Source organism: Mirounga angustirostris, unplaced genomic scaffold (genome assembly GCF_029215605.1).
Source record: "Mirounga angustirostris isolate CCGP_5_RB_7025 unplaced genomic scaffold, mMirAng1.0.hap1 SCAF_12, whole genome shotgun sequence".
Classification (NCBI taxonomy): domain Eukaryota; kingdom Metazoa; phylum Chordata; class Mammalia; order Carnivora; family Phocidae; genus Mirounga; species Mirounga angustirostris.
This window is the reverse complement of record NW_026991720.1, coordinates 65,630,904-65,656,003: the sequence shown is the minus strand read 5'-3', so window position 1 is coordinate 65,656,003 and position 25,100 is coordinate 65,630,904. Positions and strand designations below refer to the sequence as shown.

At 34.2% G+C, this 25,100-nt stretch overlaps 1 protein-coding gene across 10 annotated transcripts in view; it reads left to right on the top strand.

Annotated features, from left to right (window-relative positions):
- Positions 1–17,943, top strand: part of MIOS (meiosis regulator for oocyte development) — a 37,609-nt gene extending 19,666 nt beyond the window's left edge. For 4 of the 10 annotated variants that reach the window (XM_045864656.3, XM_045864658.3, XM_045864660.3 and 1 more), the window contains exons 7-12: positions 1,078–1,143; positions 1,964–2,122; positions 7,125–7,277; positions 8,506–8,710; positions 14,957–15,086; positions 15,903–17,943. In XM_045864656.3, the coding sequence (XP_045720612.1) occupies positions 1,078–1,143; positions 1,964–2,122; positions 7,125–7,277; positions 8,506–8,710; positions 14,957–15,086; positions 15,903–15,999 (810 nt within the window). In that variant the 3' untranslated portion in view covers positions 16,000–17,943. Of the gene's footprint in view, positions 1–1,077; positions 1,144–1,963; positions 2,123–7,124; positions 7,278–8,505; positions 8,711–10,007; positions 10,207–14,956; positions 15,088–15,902 lie in introns of those variants that run through there. The other 6 variants (XR_010406517.1, XR_010406519.1, XR_010406518.1 and 3 more) reach the window with 6 other exon arrangements.
- The last annotated feature ends 7,157 nt before the right edge of the window (positions 17,944–25,100 follow it).

Genomic DNA, 25,100 nt, shown 5'->3' with positions numbered 1-25,100 from the left:
AATCTAATGAAAAGTACCGAATTGGGAAATCAGAAGATGAAGGTCTGAGTCCTTGCTCCAGCTTAGTTACTTCAGCTGGCCAGTTAACTTTTTTGGATTTTAGTTTTCTGAGCTGTAAAATGGGACAATATAATAATATAATATAATATAATATAATAATAATATAATGTAACACTTTCCCCATCAAAATTGTAACACCTTCGCCTGAATCTAAAGAGTTAAATCTAGTTTGTACCAAACATGTTCCCTCTTAAAGGCCGAACCATATTTTATAATTGAGAAAACATGCTAAGATAGGTACCAACTGAAGTGATCTTAATGTTTAAAGCAGGAAAACTATATTTCATAGAATGACTTCAATGGAAATAGGGCATTTTTTCCACCTTTAGACTGTTTATTATCACAAAATTAATTACCTTTCTACATTTATAGAAATTCAAAATAGTGTTTTACAATATTGACAGGTATACAAAAATTTAAATATCACAATACCCCTGAAAATTTTGTCACAAACCACCTTTATAGCTGTATTTTACTATGGCCACAAAAGTGTCTTTATTTATAAGGGTATATTTTAAAACTTACCACTTTCTATGTAGAGACATGTGTTGATAGTCTTCCCAGATTCTGTATTGGTATATTCATACTGGTATAGTCACTGATAATTCACAGATTTCCTAGATTTGTTGATTAACTTAGCATCCCAGGAAAGATTTTCTCAGTTTTCCCAAAATTAATTTTTATGATGGAAGGATTACATGCCATCTAAATCTCTTGAACCATACATCACTGCTTATATTTTATGTTGCAGTTAAATAAGACTGAACTGGAATATTTTTAAACTTAATTGGTCAGTATTTAGGATGTGAATTTTTACTTTACAAGAACAGTAACAGCACTGGCTTTCTAGAGGGAGACATTAAGAAAGGCATCTTAGGCAATCAGTGGCTCTGCCAGTATATACACAATAACTTACTAATACTTTTGAAAATAAAATTACATATTAAGTATGTAAAATAGTCTGCAAGAATTTAAAACTCATAGCACCTACAAGTAACTTCTTGCTCTTCTTTTCAGTATGAAAACAAAGTTGCCGTACGTGACAGAGTGGCTTTTGCTTGTAAATTCCTTAGTGATAGTCAGGTAAAAACTAATTTAATTCTGTATTTGAAGTGATTAATATTTCCTCGTATTGGATTAAGAAACTAATCTTTATGTACAAATATGTATCTGTAACATTTATATATACATTATTCTAAAAAAGTAATAATTGGTTAGATCAAGATACTGTAGACATGTGTATCATAACCAGAATTGTTTAAGAATCCTGACTTAATATTTTAGTTTATTTTGCTTTTGGTTTACAGTTAAAGACATTGAGCTCACCCCTTTGGGGTGCTATAAAAGAATTCCTTCATTTCTTAATACAATAAAAGTATTGAATGCATATTCTGTGTATATAATGAGAAAGAAATGCCATAAACAACCAGTAATACAAGGTGCTAAGTGCTATAATAATGGGGAAGTCCTGGGGGAACATAGAGGAATCTTGGCTAGAGGTTGGAGTGGGATGAAGTCAGAGACCTTACCAAGAGATGATTATTTTTGATAATCTTCAAGTTCCGTTTCAACTCAGATTCTATGATTCTGTTACAGCAAGAACTTTGCAGAATACTGAGGGACAGTTCTCTTTAAATTTAAATAGTTAACCCTCTATACTTCTTTTATAGAATAATTATTAAAACATAATAAGTGCCTTTTAAAAAATATTTTAAATAATCACGGATGCCGCATTGTAATTTATGATAGATAGAGACTTCTTAAGAGATCACATCTAAATTTTTGCAAGGGCTTTGTTTTAAAATGTTTTCCATAAAAATAAAACTTTCTAAAGTACAAGTTTTGAAGTACAAAGTATATAGTGAAACAGATTGCTTCAGAAATATCACTTTGAATTTTCCAGTTAAATAGATACATTGAAAAGTTGACAAACGAAATGAAAGAGGCTGGAAATTTGGAAGGAATACTGCTTACAGGCCTTACTAAAGATGGAGTGGACTTAATGGAGAGTTATGTCGATAGAACTGGAGATGTCCAAACAGCAAGTTACTGCATGTTGCAGGTTAGTGCAGTGTGGCAGCAACTTAAAGAAAAACAGTGGTTAAACACCTTCTTCCTTCATTGAGTGGGTATGCCTTTTGCTCGCTTAGGATCTTTAGAAGGCATTTAATTTAGTTTAATTTTTTTAATTTAAACTTTAGGTGATTAACATACAGTGCAATATTGGTTTCTAGAGTAGAATTCAGTAATTCATCACTTACATACAACACCCAGTGCTCATCAAAACAAGTACCCTCCTTAATACCCATCACCCATCTAGCCCATCCCCCACCCACCTCCCTCCATCAACCCTCTTTTTGTTCTCTTATCTTTAAGAGTCTCTTATGGCTTGTTTCCTTCTCTCCTTTTTTTGCTTTTCTGCCTTCCCATACGTTCATCTGTTTTCTTTCTTAAAGTCCCCATATAAGTGAGATCATATGGCATTTGTCTTTCTGACTTATTTCATTTAGCATAATACACTGTAGCTCCATCCATGTCGTTGCAAATGGCAAGATTTCATTCTTTTTGATGGCTGAGTAGTATTCCATTGTATATACCACATCTTCTTCATTCATCAGTCCATGGACATTTGGGCTCTCTCCATAGTTCAGGCATTGTGGACATTGCTGCTATAAACATTGGAATGTATGTGTCCCTTTGAATCTGCATTTTTGTATTCTTTGGGTAAATACCTAGTAGTGCAATTGCTGATCATAAGGTAGTTCTATTTTTAACTTTTTGAGGAACCTCCATACTGTTCTCCAGTGGCTGTATCAGTTTGCATTCCCAACAGTGTAGGAGGATTCCCCTTTCTCCACATCCTCGCCAACACCTCTTGTTTCTTGTGTTGTTAATTTTAGCCATCCTGACAGGTATGAGATGACATCTCATTGTGGTTTTGCTTTGTATTTCCCTGATGCTAAGTGATGTTGAGCATCTTTTCATGTGTCTTTTAAGCCATCTGGATGTCTTTTTTGGAAAAGTGTCCATTCTTGTCTTCTGCCCATTTCTTAACTGGATTATTTGGTTTTTGGGAGTTGAGTTTGTTAAGTTCTTTGTGGATTTTGGATACCAACCCTTTATCAGATAATGTCATTTGCAAATATCTTCTCCCATTCCATAGGCTCCTTTTTAGTTTTGTTGATTGTTTTCTTTGTTGTGCAGAAGCTTTTTATCTTGATGAAGTCCAGGTAGTGCATTTTTTGCTTTTGTTTCCCTTGCCTCTGGTGATGTGTCTGGTAAGAAGTTGGCTGTGGCTGAGGTCAGAGGTTTCTTCCTGTGGGCTCCTCTAGGATTTTGATGATTTTCTGTCTCACATTTAGATCTTTCATCCATTTTGAATTTATTTTTGTGTATGGTATAAGAAAGTGGTCCAGTTTCATTCTTTTGCATGTGGCTGTCCAGTTTTCCCAACACCCTTTTTTGAAGAGAATTTTTTCCATTGGATATTCTTTCCTGCTGTGCCGAAGGTTAGTTGACCATATAGTTGTGGGTTCATTTTTGGGTTTTTTATTCTGTTCCATTGATCTATGTGTCTGTTTTTGTGCTAGTACCATACTGTCTTGATGATTACAGCTTTGTAATATAGTTTGAAATCTAGAATCGTAGTGCTTCCAGTACTGTTTTTCTTTTTCAGAATTGCTTTGTCTATTAGGGGTCTTTTGTGGTTCCATACAAATTTTAGGATTATTTGTTCTAGCTCTGTGAAAAATGCTGGTGTTATTTTGATAGGGATTGCATTAAATGTGTAAATTGCTTTGGGTTAGAAGGCATTTAACTTTAATCAATTGATCTGTAGTGGACTTCTATTTTATCTTACTGTCCCTCAGCTTCCTCTATTGGGTTATCCAGTTTTTCCTTTCATTTTGGGAAGTATCAGTGTTGAATTTACATAAAGCTCAAACAGCAGAGAAACCTCTCTCTAATTTGTCCAGTTCACAAAACTTTACCTTCTACAAAAGAGATTTCCTTTCCTTGATCTGAACTACAGTCTCACTTGAAGTGCAGAAGGCAAGTTATACTACAAGTCTCTGAACTCTCATTTTCCCTTTTTATGATTTGGGGTAACCAGTTCATCAATTTACTCTCAATTCTTACTGTCCAGCAGTTAAAAACAGATTTCTGGCAAAGCTTCCCTTCATTACTTTTGATAGAAATAGGGTGAAAATTTAGAGCATTTCCCTGAGATTATAGCCCTCCAGTTAATCTTATCCTTTCATGGTGTCCTCTTTCCTGTCCCTGTCCTTTCATACACTTGATAGCATGCTGTGTCCTGGGCAAATGTAGTAAAATGCCCCCTCCGATCCTACCTTCTTATGAACAAATACAGATACTGGCCCACAAACTGTAGTATAAAGTTAGCAACTTTTCAGGCCACTGCCCATTCTGTAACAAAGTGCATCATTTTTTTCTTACTGAAATGAGGTTACCATCTATTAAATCAAACTGTAGGTATGTGGCTACAGAGTGCAAGTGGCCTTATACTGCTTATGAAGAGAAGTCAGCTATTATAATTATTGTCTCCCTATGTAATGTTTCATTTTCCCTTGGGCTGCTTTTGATTTTCAGCAGTTTACCCTTGATGCTTAGTTGTACTTCTTTCTGCCCTGCTTGTGGTTCACTGAACTTCTTAGATCTGCAAGTCAGTGTTTTTCATTAGTTTTGAAAAGTTTGGGGGTATTATTTCTTTATATATATTTTTTCTGCTTCAATCTCATTCTCTTCTCTTTTGGGGGCTTATATTACATGTATATTGAGCCATTTGATAGTGTCCCATACGTATCATTTTCTTTCCATCCTTTTTTTCTCTGTTCTTCAAATTGGTTAAATGCTGTTGATTTGTTCATTGACTCTTATGTCACCTGATGTTAAGTTTCTCAGGAAATTCTTAATTTTAGCTATTGTACAATTTAGTTCTAGAATCTCAATTTTTTTATAGTTTACTTTTTTTAAGATTTTATTTATTTATTTAATTGACAGAGAGAGAGAGACAGCGAGAGAGGGAACACAAGCAGGGGGAGTGGGAGAGGGAGAAGCAGGCTTCCTGCCGAGCAGGGAGCCCGATGCGGGGCTCGATCCCAGGACCCTGGGATAATGACCTGAGCTGAAGGCAGTCGCTTAACCGACTGAGCCACCCATGCGCCCCTATAGTTTACATTTTTCATTAAGATCTCTATCTGCACACTAATTGAACATATATCTAATAGCTGCATTTAGGATTTTGCCTGCTAACTCTAACATGGGCTATTTTAGGCTTAGTTTCTTTTGACTGCCTTTTTTCCTTGACTTTCAACTATATTTACCTGTTTCTTTGTGTCTCGTGGTTTTTTCATTTGAATACTGGATGTTGTGTATAGTACATTATAGAGATCTGGGTTCTTTTACCTTTTTCTGAAGAATGTTGGTTAATGCTTTTAAAAGTTCAGTTACTTGCTGCTCACTTTGGTCTCAGGTTTTGTTACTGTGGATCTGTGGGAAGCCCAAGTTATTTCCCAAGCCTTTCTAATCTTTTTTTTTTTTTTTTAAAGATTTTATTTATTTATTCATGAGAGCACAGAGAGAGAGAGAGAGGCAGAGGGAGAAGCAGGCTCCCAAGGAGCACGGAGCCCGAAGTGGGACTCGATCCCAGGACCCCGGGATCATGACCTGAGCTGAAGGCAGATGCCCAACCATCTGAGCCACCCAGGCGCCCAAGCCTTTCCAATCTTAATCTCTGAACTATTTTCCTCTGCAGATTTTGTTGGAGCTTAATTTTAGGTTTATTTGGGGCAGATCTAGAGAAGACTTATCAAATATGAGTTGATCAAATGCTTTCTGAGTTTATCCCCATGGAAGGGGAAAGAGTGGATATGAAGATTTCTTTTTTCTATGAATTTTCTTTTTAAACTAGGGATTATATTCTACTTTAGTACTTAGTTCTGGCTAGTTGGCCATTATCAGGACTAGAAGAGATGTTTACTTTTTTAAGAAGTGATATTATCAGCTAAGAGAATTTAACTCTGATGACAGAAATGAATACCTAATTAATAGGTGAAAGATAAGCTTCTTCTGTTTTGATAGCATGTCTAAAGATAGATTGTCTATTAGCTGTTACAGGTTTTTTCCCTTTTTCCATTAGATACATTAAGTTCTAACATTTTACTTTTCAAAAAAACTGGGCTTCAAATTAATGCCCATGGCATCACTGGAGATTGAGACTTTCTCTACTTTGTTTATCATGTGAACTTAAGCTGTCCTGGACAGGGCTAAAGCATTCTGTGAAAACCCAAAGCAAGCACAGGTGAAGTGTCACAGCTGCCAGGGAAAATGCAGCTTTAGGAAGAGTCTTACTGGCAAGAAATTGAAGTTCTTACTCAAGTAAAATTAAGGTAGAGAAATTGTTACTTTTCATTGTGGCCTAGGGGCAAAAGAATGAAGAACATCTTTGGTTTGGTTTTGGGTTTTTTTTGTTTGTTTGTTTTGTTTTGTTTAATTTTTAAGGTAATAAATGTATGTTTTAATTGAGCCAGAGAGAGAATAGGCAGGTTTAACTGTCCGATAAATAGGTATACAAAAATAGCATCTCCATTCACAGTACATGCTAGATACAAAGGATGAGGCTCAGTATTATTTTAAATGTGATGGAGCAATTTTGGTATGCATTTGGATTAGATAGTAAACAGATTTTGTGAATGCAGAGGTTTTAATTTTGGGGACAAAGTATTCACATCATTTTTTATTGTATTCAAGTAGGAAAGTGAATTGTTTACTCTTGGGTCCTTAAACTTAAATAAGAGAGAATTACACGTTCCTGGCCAGGTATAATGATAATATAATATATATTTATGTCACTAGTAGAGGCCCGGTTAAAGTAAATTAAAGAAGCTTCCATCAATTATTTTATCTGTATCCTCATTATGAACCAGCTTTTGGCAAAAAGGGAGCCTATTTCTCCTGTGTGACTCATATTCACATGTTATTTGGAATCCTCTGACTTAGCCAGAAAAATTTTTGAACAACTATATTAATTCATGATTTCTTTTTAGGGCTCTCCTTTAGATGTTCTTAAAGATGAAAGAGTTCAGTACTGGATTGAGAATTATAGAAATTTATTAGATGCCTGGAGGTTTTGGCACAAACGAGCTGAGTTTGATATTCACAGGAGTAAGTTGGATCCCAGTTCTAAACCTTTAGCACAGGTAAGTAAGTACATTATTTTGGAGAGAATCAAATTGTAACATGTGCTTAATGTAGCCCAAAGAGAAGTGTTCACAGCATGTTATATTGGGTAAATTTAGAGCTCAATTTAATAAATTATTATTAGCTCATCCTTTTGCTTATACTGAGTTCCTATTGATGTCTTTTTCTGTCCCAGACTGCACTCCATCCTTGACCATTCTGTGTTTTGGGCCCTGCCACTTCCTAACAATCATCTCGGTGGCTTGAGCTTTAGTCTGAGCTAGTGCAAACGACAGCAGGCCTAGAGGGTCTTAGGTAAACCTAAATCAATCCTAGGGCTCAGCTTTTCTAGTACATTCCAAGCCCTTTCTGAATCTAAACTATTATGCTATCTTATAAATTCCATTTATGTATTCAATTTTTCTGCACTATTTCTGTGTAATAAGGAAGGATTTGCTTTTTTCTCTAACAGTATATACATATGTCTATATGTCAAATTTAACATGGACCTTGTTTTCTTTTAATATTAGTTTAAAAAACATGAACTCAGTTATCACATAAAACACATGACATGAGATCACTGTATCTAAATTTGGACATTAAATACTGAGTATATCCTCAATGTGAGCACTGGATGGTGCTGTTTTCTTATTTTAGAAAGTTGAGAAATTAGTGATTATCTTAAAACAACCCGAGTTTTTGTAAAATAGCATTACGTGATAATATTTGTTACTAATCTATGTAAGTGTTTAAGAGGCCAGGAATTTAAAAGCAAAATGAACATTTTCTATTACTATTATTCTAAAATTCTAGCTATTTGACATTATAGGGTCCTTAACTCCTTTTTGTCTTAGAAATGAATGTTTTCTTTACAAGAAAATTTTGTTGAGAAGATGGAATCATTGAACTTTGGATCAGAACTTATATTGGGTTATTTTATAATGTTCCAGTGTGAATTCTAAAGTCTTTGTTATTTCTAAAATGTTGTTATCTGATGTTTCCAAGTTTTTCTGCAGATGTCAGTGGTGTTAGAAAGGATATAACTAGAGGTAACAGAGAGGAAGTACTCAATGTCACTGCTGAGTGGAAATCCTAGATGAAAGCTAATCAAATTTCTTGGATAACAAATTATTTTATAATATAAAATAAACCTTAAAAATTATTTAAGAGTAATTTGTTAGGATCAGACTTTGAATTTTATTTATAAAGTTTGCATTATATTTATTCCTCCTTTCATTTGTTGTATAGGTGTTTGTGAGTTGCAATTTTTGTGGCAAGTCGATCTCCTACAGCTGTTCAACTGTGCCTCATCAGGGCAGAGGTTTTAGTCAGTATGGTGTCAGTGGTTCACCAACAAAATCTAAAGTCACAAGTTGCCCTGGCTGTCGAAAACCCCTTCCTCGATGTGCACTTTGCCTCATTAATATGGGAACACCTGTTTCTAGCTGTCCTGGTATGACGTAATTCTATAATATATTTTCTGAGCTAAAATTGTTCCTACATAATTGATTTAATGTTGTCAGTAGAAGACATACAAAGTTGAGTTTCTTTATTTCTAAGAGCAAGCCACTTTGCTGGCTCATAGGTTTTGTATTTCCTGGAATTTGTAAAATCTATACATTAAAAGTAAAATCTATATTCATGATATCACAAGTAACCTCACAAATGCTGGCCAATTTGAAGTTTGTGAAAAGAGCTTAAATATTAAGTAATCCTATAATTATACTATTTTCTTACCACTTTTTCTAAGAGGAGTTCCTTCAGATTTTTTGTTTAAAAGTCAGTGCACCGTCATTTTTTAAAAATACCTTGTACACATAAAAGAGCTTTTGATAGTCTCGAAGCACTTTCACATTCTCTTTTTTAATCTTCAAAATCTACCTGTGAAATACTTGGAGAAAGTGTTAGTTTAGAAATCACATCCCTTTACTTCCAAGTTTGGTGCTGCTTCTGCTATATTTGTCAGTTACCTAGTGAACATATGTATTTTTTTAATGGTTAGAAATGTTAGGATTATTGTTTCCTGCTTATGGTACCTATAGAAAAAAATTTTGAGAACGGTAGATAATTGAATATAATGTACCCAGTGGCTGGAAATATTTGAGCTATTTATTTACCTTGAAAATTACACTATGGCAGAAATTTTAATTAAAAACATTTGAGTATTTAGCATACTGGTATAATCAAGAACTGGATATGGTGTCAGGATGCTTATTTTATTAGTTCGAGTTCTGTGACATTCAGTCTGTAACATTAAGAGTTACTTTAGGCCTCGTTCATATAAGGTGTTAGACGGAGATTCTTTTTAGTTATGAAATTTTATAATTCTGTTCTGCAGTTGGTTCATGTCAGTTGTTTTATTTGTTACATTAACATCTGTGAAAGAGGTTTGCTGGTATCATTGGCTGAGTAATTTTCAGGTTAGATTAAACAAAGGCAATTTGTAATGTTTTCAAATTTATATATTTTGATTTAAATTTTAATCAAGGATTTTCATTTTATATATTGCATGTTGATCACTTTTATGGTCCTGATACTAGTAAATAGAAAATAATTTGGAATAAAAATCTACTACAGTGATAGAACGAGGCAAAATATTGCATAAATAAATTATATATGAACTGGGATACATAAAAATAGTTAAATTCAATGCATTTTTCAGACTGTAAGCCGCAGGAAGCCATAATGGCCTGAGTGCTGTTCTTTTTTGCTAGATATTAACTTTTCAATCTTTTTTATTTTTGAAATAGGTAAAAAATGAGAAAATTGGTTTTCAAAATGAAGAAAAGGCAAAACATTTCAACCTCTCTGTTATGGAGATTGTTAATTTAATGAATATTCAACACTCAGGTTTATAAAATGTTAACATTTTTCCATATTTGCTTCAGAAATTTTATTTGAAATTTGCTTCAGTAATAATTTTTTGTATATATTTGAATCCTTGCTAAGGTAAGACTGATAATGCTGAGATGAATCAGAGATCCTTGTGGAGCTTATAGTGTACAATGAGCATGGATAAAATAAGAAATGATATGTTTAAGAAAATAAATAGTGATCCAGAATCCCTTATCTGTTATTCCAGAATCTCTAAAAAGATCTGAAAATCCAGTTTTCTTAACGACTTTACAATAATCTCATAATGATCAAAAACAAAAACAAAACACTTGTTCAGAATTGACATGTTAAGGTCTTTGATTACAGAATGCTGCCTCAAACTTTCCTGGAATTGTTATATTTGCTCATTATTTTTCTAAAGTCCCAAACATTCTGTATTCTGAAACATGTTTAGCTCCCTGAGGTGAATAAAGAATATTGTATGAAGAAAGTATTAGAATTTTGAAAGAGGGAAACATTACTTCTGTTTGAAGGATATCAGGAAAACTTTAGAAAGAAGATGCTGTTTAAGCAGGTCCTTTAAAAAAGTTTAGGAGCTTTATTTATTTATTTATTTTAAAGATTTTATTTATTTGACAGAGAGAGACACAGTGAGAGAGGGAACACAAGCAGGGGGGGAGTGGGAGAGGGAGAAGCAGGCTTCCCATGGAGCAGGGAGCCCGATGCAGGGCTCGATCCCAGGACCCTGGGATCATGACCTGAGCCGAAGGCAGACGCTTAATGACTGAGCCACCCAGGCGCCCCAAGTTTGGGAACTTTAATACGTGAAGATTTAGAGAAGACTTTCCAGGTGTAGACAAAGAATGAAAAGCATGAACTACAGTAAAGACATTGGTGAATTTAAGTACAGAGAGTGTATGGGAACTAGCAGTTGCATCTGTATGACAAGAGCCTAGGAAAGTAGACTGATAGGAAATAAATTTGTGTAGGAAAATTAGGGAAACCTGAATATGATCTTTAAAGGATTGCTGAGCTAATTACAAAATACAGTTACCCTTGAACAACATGAGGGTTAGTGGCACCAACCTCTGAATAGTCAAAAATCTAGGTATAACTTTTGACTCCTCCAAAATTTAACTACTAGTAGTTTACTGTTGACCGAAGCCTTACTGATAACAAAAACAGTTGATTAACACGTATTATATGCTTTGTGTAATATATACTGTATTCTTATGGTAAAGTAAGCTAGGAAAAAAATGTTAAGAAAATCATAAGGAAGAGAAAATATATTTACAGTGCCATGCTGCAAAAACTCCACATGTAAGCAGATCCACACAGTTCAAACTCATGTTTTTCAAGGGTTAGCTGTAATAAGCATATTCTTTTTTAATATATAAAATCAGAAGATTCTGAGTTCCAAAATAAGACAGGACCTGATAGAAATAAAACGCTAGCTCAAGGCAGTTTAAAGATTGAGGTGTACAAACTCCCCTGATGCTTTGCCTAAAATTAGAGATGTCATCATCCATCATGGTTCATGATCCAAATGGCCAGGATTTCCATAAGCTTATTTAACTGAGGGTTGCATATTTTTATGCTTAGTTGTGCTTTAAAGATTGGAACTCTATTGAAAATAACGCTTATAATTATAAACCTTTATAATTATTTATAAATTTTTATAACTATAATGTTTAGTTATAAACATATTTAACATTATAAATGTTATTTATTCAACATGTATCTATTTAGCACCTATTTTTCTAAGTGCTAGGAATGTTACAGTGAACAAAACACAAAAATCCCTGCCCTTATAGAGCTTAATGTATAGGAGTGATACCTTTTTTAAAGGTAGATTATATACTGGTTTCCTTCTTACTTTTAGTAGTAGTAGTAGTAGTAGTAGTAGTAGTAGTTAGTGACTGTGTGAAACCCTAGTTTCCCTCAACTATTCTGTAGCACTTATCTTTGTAATTCACTATGAATCTTTTAAAAGTTAAAACTATCTAAAATAAGAAAATAAAAAAAATGAAAGTTAAAACTATTTGATGTTTTTTGAGTATAGTTGACACACAATGTTACATAAGTTTCAGGTGTACAACTTAGTGATTTGACAAGTTGATTTGTGCCTTGTTCACCACAAGTGTAGTTACCATCACTGTTACAGTATCATTGACAGTGTTCCTTACGCTCTGCCTTTTGTTACTTACTCATTCTATAATTGGAGGCCTGTATCTCCCTCTCCCCTTCACCCATTTTGCTTAACCGCCCCCCCCCCACACACCTTCCCTCTGGAAACCATCAATCAGTTTGTTCTCTGTATTTATGGGTCTGATTCTGCTTTTTGTCTATTTTTTCTTTTAATTCCATTTACGAGTGGACTTGTATGGTATTTGTCCTCAGTCTGACTTATTTCACTTAGCATGATACCCTCTAGGTCCATCCATGTTGTCTCAGATGATGCGATCTCATTCTTTTTATGGTTTTGTAATATTACTTGTATATGTATACCACATTTTCCTTATCCTTATCTATTTTCCTTATCCTTATCTGTTATCTGTTATCTATCTATTTATCCTTATCAGTTATCTATTGATGGAGACTTAGGTTGCTTCCATGTCCTGGCTATTGTAAATAATGCTGCAATAAACATAGGGGTGCATATACCTTTTTGAGTTAGTGTTTTCATTTTCTCTGAGTAAATACCCAATATTGGAATTACTGGATCAAACAGTAATTCTGTTTTTAATTTCTTGAGGAAACTTCATATTGTTCTCCACAATGTCTGCCCCGTTTGCATTCCCAACACTTCACACGAGTTTCCTTTTCTCCATATCCTTGCCAACATGTGTTGTTTCTTGCCTTTTTGATTCTGGCCATTCTGACAGGGGTCAGATGATATCTCATTATGGTTTTGATTTGCATTTCCCTGATGATTACTGACGTATTATCTTTTCATGTGTCTGTGAGCCATTTGTATGTCTTTGGAAAAACATCTATTCAGGTTCTCTGCCCATTTTTTAATAGGATTGTGTGTTTTCTGGTGTTGAGTTACATAAGTTCTTTATATACTGTGGTTATTTACCCCTTATATATCATTTGCTAAAGCTATTTGATCTTTAAAAAGCCTTTTTCAGGTGGCAGTGAGGTAGACCTTAGTATTTTTAGCATCATCAGAGAAACATAAGAAGTAAACTGTCCTGGATCCAGTCTGTTTTCCAGGTGTTAGAAGTTACAAAAACAAAGTGAAAATCACTTAATGAGCTATACACAATATAAAATAGTTTATCTTTAAAAGGTCTGTATTTTCTTTCTTTTTGTTTTCTTCCTCTTTCCTTTCATTGTTAATCATTTTTATGACGCTTTTAGGATGAATTTCAGTGTATTTACATCTTAACTACACCTTCAACCACCTAGATATCCTTCTACCTCACTATCTTTAGCAAAAACAGATGGGTATTTTAAAAAAAACCTATTTGTAAGACTATCCTTGTCATTAAATTATGACCAGCAGTGGTCTAGGTAAAATTTTGAACACAGCATCATGTGTTAATAGGTACACAACTGCTTAATTAAACTTAATATTTTTACTTACTCATTTTTCTATTCCTGTCCCTAATTATATATGATCTTAAAATATTTTAATTTGATCTGTTTTAGAATAAAAGAAAACATATTAAGATAGCCAAAATTAATAGAATGAGCATTTTTTGAGCACTGAAAGTTATATAAATATATATGTGAAGATATACACATATAAACATGCATGCATAATAATACATGTTTCTTCAACTTTTTTTGTGAACTGTAACATAGATAGGAATATATATATATCAGGTACTATGAAAAATCAAACATCATTGAAGCCTCTGTCCTGCTTAAGATAACATTGGCTGTACCAGCGCCTTTGCTCATTATTCCCTGCCTAGTACAATCTCTTTCCTCTTTCCCAGAGGTAACTACTGCCCTAAATTGTGTGTTACTTTGTTCCTTGGTTATCTGTATAGTTCTATTACATGTTTAGTTTTGTCTCTGTTTTAAATTGCATATGAATGAATCTTATGGGATATATCCTTTGGCTTGTGTTTTTTTGCTCAACATTGGTTTTGGTTTTTTTACTTTTAATGATGCTGATGAATGTAACTGTAGTTTATTCATATTTCCTTAGTATTTGGTATTCCATTCGTGGCTGTAACACAGTTTTTTCCACTCTACTATGGTTGTGGGCACTTTTGGTTGTTTCCAGATTTTTACTGTTATGAACAATGCTGTTATGAACAATTCTGCATATGAATCCTTTTAGCATGTACAGAAGTTTATCTAGTGTATGTACCTAGAAGTAGAATTAGCAAATAATGCTGTTTGCTAATGTTTTCCTTTGGATTTTTATGTCTGTTCAAGGAGAGAGATTGGCCTGTAATCTGCCTTCTCATATTATCTTTGTCTGATTTTGTTATTAAAGTTATGCCAGCCTCAGGAAGTGCATTGGGGCATTTTCCCCAATGTTTTTTGGAAGAGTTTGTATAGATGAAAATTACCTATTCCTTCAGGGTTTTGTAGAACTCACCTATAAACTGGACATGGTATTTTCTCTGTGGGAAGATTTTAAACAGTTTTTCTAAAGTTATTAATTCAGATCTTAGTGGGTTTGATAATTTAAATTTTTCCATTTTTTATTGAGTATTAAAAATGTAAGGAAACCCCTGTTATCCAGTAGTTTTTCAATCTAAACTAGATCATGGCATTAAAATTGCTATTTCAATATGACGTGTGATTTGTATTTTGACATAGTTTTAGAAATACCTTTTAAGAAGCTTTGAATAAAATATTTTGACAGTTAATGAAGATAATTTTCTTTAACCCATAGGAGGATCCAAATCAGATGAAAAAGTAGACTTGAGCAAGGATAAAAAATTAGCTCAATTTAACAACTGGTTCACATGGTGTCACAATTGCAGGCATGGTGGACATGCTGGTCATATGCTTAGTTGGTTCAGGTAATCAGTATGTTTCTTCTTTAATAGGCTTGGAGTTAGAGGAAGTAGAGCAAATGGCCTTTTAAATAATAGTTCAGGTGTATATAGCCAAAGGATAAATTTCTTTTTTGCGGTCACTTGAGTTAACAAAGGTGGTGTCCGACATTTCTGTCATTAGATATCCTATGTAATCTTAAACTATAAAGTTAATACTAAAAATAAATAGTTTAAATATTATGTATGGATTAAATGTTTGAATAGCATTATTTGGAGAGAGGATATGTTTATAGTTTTGCTTTTTTTTTTTTTTTTTTACAACTAACCTAATATCCTATCACAGTATGTAATTGAAATTAGAAATTAAATGATGGAGTATGCATATCAAACAACTGTATCAGTTATCATCTAAATAAACTTCTTATGTAGTAAGTAAGCACTTCATGCAATAGAGACTCAAGCCATATTTAATTCTACTTTAAATAGTGCCAGTGGCCCTTTACTCCTCATTGCTATAACTTTTACACCCAGTTTGTCACATTGGCTTTAATTAAAACTCTGAGGACATTCTTGCCATTTTCATAACTGTAAATCATGTATCTTGTTATATATTTAAAAGGTAAAGCTATTCACTTTTCAGTAACTTTCTCCCCAATTCAGCTTGTCAGTCATTTTTTATTTCATTCTTTTCATGCTTTTTGTCTTTGGGTTTTAATTCCTGTATTTTTTCAAATGCCATTTTGAAAATTACATTCTGCATAGAGATAGGTACATAGGTAAATGTATGTATGTATATGCTTAATTTAGATTTTTAACTGTTACTTGACGTATTTTTTTTAGGGACCATGCAGAGTGTCCCGTTTCTGCATGCACATGTAAATGTATGCAGTTGGATACGACAGGAAATCTGGTACCTGCAGAGACTGTCCAGCCATAAAATGTTACCATCTAAAGAGAAACCTTCAAGTGTGGAGCTTTCTAATAGATGTCCTTCATAGCTCAAAAATGTACCTCAGAGCAAGCCACTCATGACTTTCCTGTAATGGGAAAATAAATCATTCTATCAAATCAGCAATTGGATGTTTGAGTGATTTTGATGTGCTTCACAGAGACAAGTGCTGCTGAAGTGAGCATCAGCGTGTGGGCATGAATTCTGTTCAGTAGGTTGAAAAAGTTCATTTTGGAAGAGCTTTATAGGGTTTTTTGAAATTATGAACACTATGCAAGCAGAGTTTCTGGAATAACAAAGAACAGACCTTGAACCTACATCTGCTAAGCTGAAATTGGCTATCTTTTCAGTAAAATCTGTATATCTTTTAAAATAGAATAAAATGACCAATTTTTTACCTTTAGAATTGGAGAACCCCTACCCCACACTGGAGAATAAATTTCATCAAGGTATGGTTGGTATGTATTTCTTAAGGAGTCTTTTCCTTCATACACTTTCATTTCAAGGTAAGAAATCTTTTGGCACAGACCGTTATTGTCTTCCTAAGAAAAGCCTAAATTGAGAATGTATCTTAATACTTTTTCTCTTCTGAGGAGAAAAATATGTATCATTTCAGGGGAACATGTTATAAAATTTTCAGTTTTTCAGCCTTTTGTTTTCTAGTGTCCTCATTTGTCTTCAAAGATTTCTCTCTTTATTAATTCATCATCTTATGCTCACCATCTAAGAGCATCTTCCTGAACACAAAGCCAATGCAAGATTATAGGTGTCTAACCATACAGCTTAACCTGCGTCAGTGTGTCCTACTGTCAGATTCCCTCCTAGTTTGGAATACTCTGTTTTTTCGAAGGTAACCTGGGAGATGTTGGGGAGATGTTAGGTCATTTTGGAGACAGTTACGTGTTAAATATACGTTTCTTAAAGTAAGTATATTTGGGCCAATTCAGGAACTTTATTTAAAAATTTTATTATTTTCCGTTTTCACAGCTAATTAGGAGAGAAATACAAAGGATTTGTGGCATGCTTCTCTGTTACCTGGCATATACAGACTACTGAACTGAATTTCATAGTTGAAGTTGTATTCAACTTCACAGATAAAATAAAAGTAAGCATAAAAATTATTGTATAGATTTTGAAGAAAAATATCTTAAGCTAAAGAATTTTAAGAGCTTTCATGGTAGCAGTTTTACTTGGTGGAATTAACATCAATTACATTAGTTTGAGGTGTGACCTAAATACTGAACAGAAGTGGATTCAATTTATTTTTACTTTGAGATCTGATATAAAAGGCCCTTTTCAGGGAAAACATTGTATATTTATTGCATATCTACTATAAACATCTCATCTAGTTGGCAGTCTTCTTTTAAATGGAAAGAATTAGGAATATTCCTGTTAGAATATATTTTTTTTTTAACAAAGATTGCTATAAAGGGGACTTTTTTCCAGTTTTCTTTTAAGTAAATCTTCCTGACTTCATTTTACTAAAATATAACCTTTATCTTTACCTTTAAAATTACTTCAGTTAAAGTGTTCCTTTCAAATTTTCTATGTCCTAAATATGAAAACTCAGCTTTAAATAATGTTAAACTATCATAATATATTTTCATTTCTCCTTAGCTAAAGTTTGATAAAATTATTGAATTTATATTTATAATAGGGTTATATCTATTTATAATTTTGGGAAATACAATATAATAAAAACAAAGTCTAGAATATAAATAATCTGCTTGTTTGTAGTCATAAAGGGTGACATTTTTAAGATTGTTTATGCCTGTGTGTTAGCCTCCTGATATTTTCTCTGAAGCCCAAATAGTCCTATAAGATGTCTGTTATATTTGTTTTGCATTTCAGTGTATGTGGACCATGAAAATAGATTCAAATTATTTTTCAATTTTTACTACTAGTCTGATATTTGGGATTATAAACTCAAGATATTTTACCTAAACGTGTTCAATAGAAGTGTTTAATAAAAGTGTTTTTATTACTTTTTAAAAAATTGAATAAATTTGGGTTACAGTCACTGTGTCGGATCTAGAAATTATCTTTGACTCCTCTACATATAATCCAATAAAATAATATTCGTACTTATTTTGATGGCAAATTTGATACCTAATTGTAGTAACATTTTTTAGGCTTTTTTTTTTTTTTTTCTGTTTAATATGCTTTCCAGAATGGTTATTCTTTAAAATGGTGTATTTTAGGGCGCCTGGGTGGCACAGTTGGTTAAGCGACTGCCTTCGGCTCAGGTCATGATCCTGGAGTCCCGGGATCGAGTCCCGCATCGGGCTACCTGCTCAGCAGGGAGTCTGCTTCTCCCTCTCCCGCTCCCCCCTCTTGTGCTCTTTCTCTCTCTCACTCTCTCTCTCAAATAAATAAATAAAATCTTTAAAAAAAATAAAAATAAAATGGTGTATTTTAAAAGTAGCTTTCCCTTGTCAGTGCTTAAGTATTAGAGTTAGAAGGGATATCATTCTGAATGTAATTATATGGCCAAATTTAATTTCAGCTGCTCATTTGATGGCAAATATTAAAAGTATGGGCTTTGAAATTTAAACTATAATCCTAGCCCCAGTATAGTGGCCAAGTGACCTGACCTTTTTGAGCATCAATTTCCTCATATGTTAAAAGGTACAGAAATACCTCAGAGGGTGGTTAGAAGTGTTAAGTGATGAAATAAACAGGAAGTACTTGTATCCCTGTCACTGGTAAGTAACATAGTGGTTAATAGTTATTGTTACCTTAATCTTTGTTGGTTACTCATCTTTCAGTACTTTTTAATTGAATATGGTATAATTTAAACAAAGGATTTACATTTCTTGGGAAAATTTCCCAAGAGCTTATTTTCTGAAATCTGGATAAATTATGGCTTTTTTTTTTTTTTTTTTGAGATAGGACTTAACTACTTTGTTTATCCTATTTTTAGAATAATACTTTTTCCTTTTTTTTTTTTTTTTAAGATTTTATTTATTTGCGAGAGAGAGAATGAGAGACAGAGAGCATGAGAGGGAGGAGAGTCAGAGGGAGAAGCAGACTCCCTGCTGAGCAGGGAGCCTGATGTGGGACTTGATCCCGGGACTCCAGGATCATGACCTGAGCCGAAGGCAGTCGCTTAACCAACTGAGCCACCCAGGCGCCCCACTTTCTGCTTTTTGATGAAATCCTCCAAACAACCATCTAGGAGTTTGATGTGATATAGGAGTGAACCCAAGGATTAAAATTAAATTTTCAGCACATCTGGACAGCTGAATGGTAACTCTTGAACACTTGAGGTTTTCATATCCATATTCAACTCTTACATCCAGGTCATTACTTTTCTAGGTGAACATATCCAGCATTATCGCTATGTAATCCTTCCTTTTCTGCTATTTCATTACACTTGATGTTCATTTCAGTTAAAATGCTGCAGTGGTAGTAGTAATAATAGAAAGGAAGCATCCTGTGAGGTATTTTCTCCCTTGGGATAGCTGTAATTAAAACAAGTTGGACACAAATTAGTTGTACATGTCAAACATCTGCTCAAAGGCATCAGAGAGGTGGGAGAGACATTTTAGGTATTAGTTCAGTGTCCTCACACTGAGTGCTTGTGATCCACGTGGCCGTGGCAGAGATGGGGCTACCTGGCCAGCTGATCTGTCTACCATTCTAACTCCTCCCACTACATCACTTGCCTGAAAATTTGATAGGTCTTTTGGCTGATTATAAAAAGCAGCACTTTACAGAAATATTAGTTTGTATTAAATATTAATTTTTCCTGAGTATAGGGAGAGAAGGAAAGCCTCCCAAAAGTTCTTGAAGTTAATGTAATCCAAATACCAAATAACATGGATTGCCATAACAAAGAACTGATTTCACTTAGGAATGTAGTAAGTAAAATGAATATTGAGCCCAACAGTGTATTAATGATAGTTACTGTTGGTGCTTATTGTGTACCAGGTCCCATGCACAGTATCCCATTTGATCCTCACAGTAGCTCTGTGGGGCAGGCAGACTATTACCATTCCCATTCTGTACATGAGGCAGTTGAGGTGTAGGGACATGATGTCACCATGCTGGGTTACACAGCTAGTCAATAGCAGAACTGAGATTGAGCTACCAATCATCTGCACTTTTAATTACTATTTTATACTTCGGTGTACTAGTTTATGGGCTGTATATAAGAAAATCCACTATGACAAAGGCTTATTATATTTAGTACTAATACATCAAAAGAGAAAAACCATGTTAACAGCGCATTGGATGTAAAAGGCATTTGATAAAATTCAAAAATTGATTCCCAATTTGTTTTTTAGATTTAGTTATCATGCAAAGGAAGTGTTTTTTCTCCCTTGTTTCCCTCTTATTTTACGATCAATTTCAAATAGCTGGCATCGTGCCTAGTGGAGAAATAGTAAAATCCTTCCCATTTATGGGCAGGAATAACACAAGGATCCTGTTGTTACCACTGGTTTTGCACACAGCAATGCAGAAGAGCAAAGCAGGAGACAATCTTGCTTCTTTTCCAAGTCCTTTAAGTTTGGTGTGGCAAAAATGCCATCAACAGTTAAAGACAAACTGATAAACTACAACATGCGTGACAAGCACCCTTAATTCATAAGGAGCATTCTCAAATCTATGAAGAAAAGACACAGCCAATAGATAATATTGATCAGGAATTGTATAGGAAAATAAATTAAAATGGCCAATAAGAATGTTAAGTCAGTAACTAATGCTGATTAAAGCAATAGGATACTGTTCACCTGCCTGCATAGATGGAAAAGAATAATATGCATTTCCGTGGATGTAGGAAAGGAACATTCTGAGATAACGACTTGTGAGAGTATGTATCAGTACAGGAGTCCTTGAGGACTTGTGAGCAATATGTATCAAAAGCCTTAAAAATGTTCACACCCTGGGCGCCTGGGTGGCTCAGTTGGTTAAGCGACTGCCTTCGGCTCAGGTCATGATCCTGGAGTCCCGGGATAGAGCCCCGCGTCGGGCTCCCTGCTCAGCAGGGAGTCTGCTTCTCCCTCTGACCCTCCTCCCTCTCATGCTCTCTGTCTCTCATTCTCTCTGTCTCAAATAAATAAATAAAATCTTAAAAAAAAAATGTTCACACCCTTTGACAGTATATTGGGAGTATTTTCTGAGAGAGAGATGAGTGCACAAAATGCAGGTTTCTAGGAAGTGATTCATCACAGCATTGTTTATAATAAAAACTTAGAAACCTGAATAATGGTAAGTAAGAGTAAAGAAATTGTTATGTCCAGTGGAATACTAACAAACTATTCAAAAAGTATAGATATTTTTATTGACAAAGGAAGATTCATGATATATTAATGAATGGAGGGAAAAGCAGTTACAGTATGTATAGCATATAAACATTTGCATGGAACACTTGAATATTTACAAAAATTTTAATAGTGGTCATCATTCAGGAGTGGGATTTTAAGTGACATTTTTCTTATCTGTATCCTCTAGTTTTTCTATAATGATAATTAACATACAAATAAATGCATATCACAATGCATATCACACATTACTGGCTTTTATAGAAGTTACCCATAGTGTGGTATCTTGTTATTATGATAATGAACAATGAAATATTGGGAATTATTCTGTGAAGTGAAGAAACTTGCTGCAGGGTATTATGAAAATTAGTATTGAAATCTAATTGGAAAACATTTTTCTAGATCTCATATTTTATAGTAATTATATAGGAATAATAAGATGTGGACCTTTCTCCTAATCTTATCTCTCTCATCATATTTGGAAATAGTGCGTTTTGCCCTCCATTTAGCACATTGGGAAATAGATCCATAAAATAATTCTGATTTCCCTGAGGTTAGTGATTTATAATTAATGATTTAATTTCAATATTTTCTCTCCTAGATCTTTCTCATGAGATTTCCTAACTCCTCTGTTTTGGCTCTGAGCCTGTGTAAGGAAACCTGTCCTCTTCAGTTTAGAATTTAGTTGATTATTGTCCAGTTCAGTCTAGAGTGCATTTTACTCATTTCCAGTAATTTAACAAGTTACCTATAATAAGGGATAATTCTGAACCACCTGCTTGTCCGTGCTTCTAACCAGCAAGCATTTGTGTGCTTCGGTGTACCAAACACTGAAAGGTTATGATTTCAAAGGACTGATGGGCATCATAAGTTGTTTTGGAGGAGCCGTAGGCCTAATGAAAGAGATAGACATAAGCATAGTTTTCAACAGATGCAAATCTATTCAGGTTGATATTTATCATTGCTGGAAAGTATCATTTTAACATCTCTTTCTACAAGCCAAAAAAAAAAGTTTATTTAGTTTTCCAATTTTGGACTTTCAGAAATTGTTGTCTAATTAGAAATAATTTAATGAAGTAAAGTTTTTCTATAACATTTTTCAAAAATTGAATTTTCTTTCAAAAATGTATTTTTCTTACTGATCTATTAATAGTCCAAAATTTTGGGGGCGCCTGGGTGGCTCAGTCGTTAAGCGTCTGCCTTCGGCTCAGGTCATGATCCCAGGGTCCTGGGATCGAGCCCCGCATCGGGCTCCTCGCTCCGCGGGAAGCCTGCTTCTCCCTCTCCCACTCCCCCTGCTTGTGTTCCCTCTCTCGCTGTGTCTCTCTCTGTCAAATAAATAAATAAAATCTTAAAAAAAAAAAAAAAGTCCAAAATTTTGAAATGCCTTGCTAAAAACATAACTTTAGAATTAAAGTTATAAACAGGAATAAAAAAAGGATCCTGTTACTGCTGGTTCTGCACATAGAAAGGAAACACACCTTGCATCTTTTCTGAGTCCTTATAGTTTGGTAATGTATGTAATTTTGTGATGTCAGAAGTAGCAGCAATAATAGTAATTCAGTACAATTTATGAAAAACGTGGCCTTGACATAATTTCATAACTGGAAATTCAGATGTAGGAATCTAACTATATAAAGTCATAGAGACAAAGCAGTCTGAAGTATTTGAAGAAATTAATGTCTCAGAAACTTGAAAAGACATTTGCATAAGAATTCATGCAAACGGTTGGTCTTAACATCTTTTTATTTAGAGAGTATTAGCTCCATTTACATATACAAACATACGTGTGAGGTGGGTTATGCATGGGTGTATATGCAGGAAAGTCTGGAGTTGGAAGTAGCAAATGTCAAAAATCATGCTTATTCAGATTATATCACATTGCAGCCACATATTTTGCTGATGACAGTTTAAGAAGCTGCCACTGTCAAATGTGAAACTATCCTTTTTAGCAGCAAGTAATTTGATAACTATCTCATAGTAAAAATCTGAATGGCACAAAGTTCTTGTACTACATACATTATTTTCTCTATCAGTTTGGAAATTTATTCATTAAGCAGGTATACTTAATATTTGTTAAACTAGGGGTACGTATCTTTATGATAAATTAATGTTCCCAAAATAGATGAAGATGTATAATTAATGGAGCAAAACATTCAGCAACTTGATAGATGTGGGAGAAGTGTCTCTTTCAAAAGTAGGGGCGCCTGGGTGGCTCAGTCGTTAAGTCCTGGCATTTTAAGTCCTGGGATCCAGCCCCGCATCAGGCTCCCTGCTCAGCTGGAAGCCTGCTTCTCCCTCTCCCACTCCCCCTGCTTGTGGTCCCTCTCTTGTCTCTGTCAAATAAATAAATCCTAAAAAAAATAATTTCTTTCATCTTAAATCTTATCTTTCTCTTCCATTCTTCAAAAATGGAATGTAGGGTCAAGTTGTGACTCTTCAAACAAATTACCATTTTTTGTATATGGATAGATTGCTGAAATTCCTCTCGGAAAAGTGAGCATGACTCTCTCAGTGAATGCTAAGATACTGCTGGCTTCCAAAAAAGAGTACTGCTCCAGGCAGGGAACATTATTTTCCCCTGGAAGGATTAGACAAATTGGAGACAAATAAGCTGGGACAGATTCTTGAGGTCATTTGGTACAACTATTCTTTTGGTAGCATTGTTCACCTAACTTAGTGAACAAATGCTTTTTAAAGTCTAGTTTATTGAATCCTATTATCTCTGTCTTCAGAAACTGTTAAATCAGTTATAGAATATGTACCTTCTGGGGAGCTGAGAAATTAAAATCATGTATCATCCTTGCTGATAAAATATATCCTATGGGAAAAAAAATAGCCAAAAAGTTACTCAATAACTCTCTTGGTTTGCTTCTTCTACTTCTCTGTTCTTTTAGAGTTCATTCCCAATGTGTGTAATTCTACAGATTTTTAAATAACTCATGCTAGATTTTGAGTGGTATATATTTTCTGAAGCAGAGACATCTGAGCAGAGTGAAAATGAATTCTCATAGAACAAAATTGCCAAGCATATGTGAGGGAACTGTAGGGAAAAAGAGCATAACTTTAATCTTCAAAGAAGCTTAAAAATAGCTCCACTGTTATTATGCATGAAGCCTGACAATTGACATTTCTCATTTTGGCAGCATTCACCCACAGCCCCGTATCAGCAACTGAATACATTCATCTCTGGGATAAATGATTAATGAGCTGCCTATCATTTCATCTTCTTTTGTACCAAGTGGCAGAGGCTTCAGTTGATCATATTGCAGCTATCAGCATCATTATTGAAATTGATTCTGCCACTACAAGGTTGTGCTTGGACAATCGATTAGCATTTAAATAAAAGAATTAAGTTACGGCATTAAAAATAACACAAAATCATCCCATCTGAGTCTATCTGTCACACCTGGTAAGGTTATTTTTTTTTGTTGTTTTGCTTATCAGACAGCATCATAGAACTTTAGCTTGAGGAAGGAAACATGGTAGGCCTCAAGATTCAGTTGTTCTTGGTTTGAGTGGAACCCACTAAGATTTCCAAACTTCCGATTCTCTTTATTAATCACTGTCACATTGTATGAAATGTAAACGAAAATGTGCAACTTGCATGCAATGGTGCGCAATGAAGTTGCCAAAGTTACTGACTTTAGAGAAAAAGGAAAAGGGTAGAGTTAGACATTTTTGAAAGGCCAGAATTAATCAAAGAAGAGAGAAATTGGAGGATCTAGATTGACAAATGATACTCAGTTACAGTGAAATGAAACTTACTCTTCCGCAAGCAGATGTGAGAAGGAGGAGAAAGAACATCATTTAGGTGTCTTG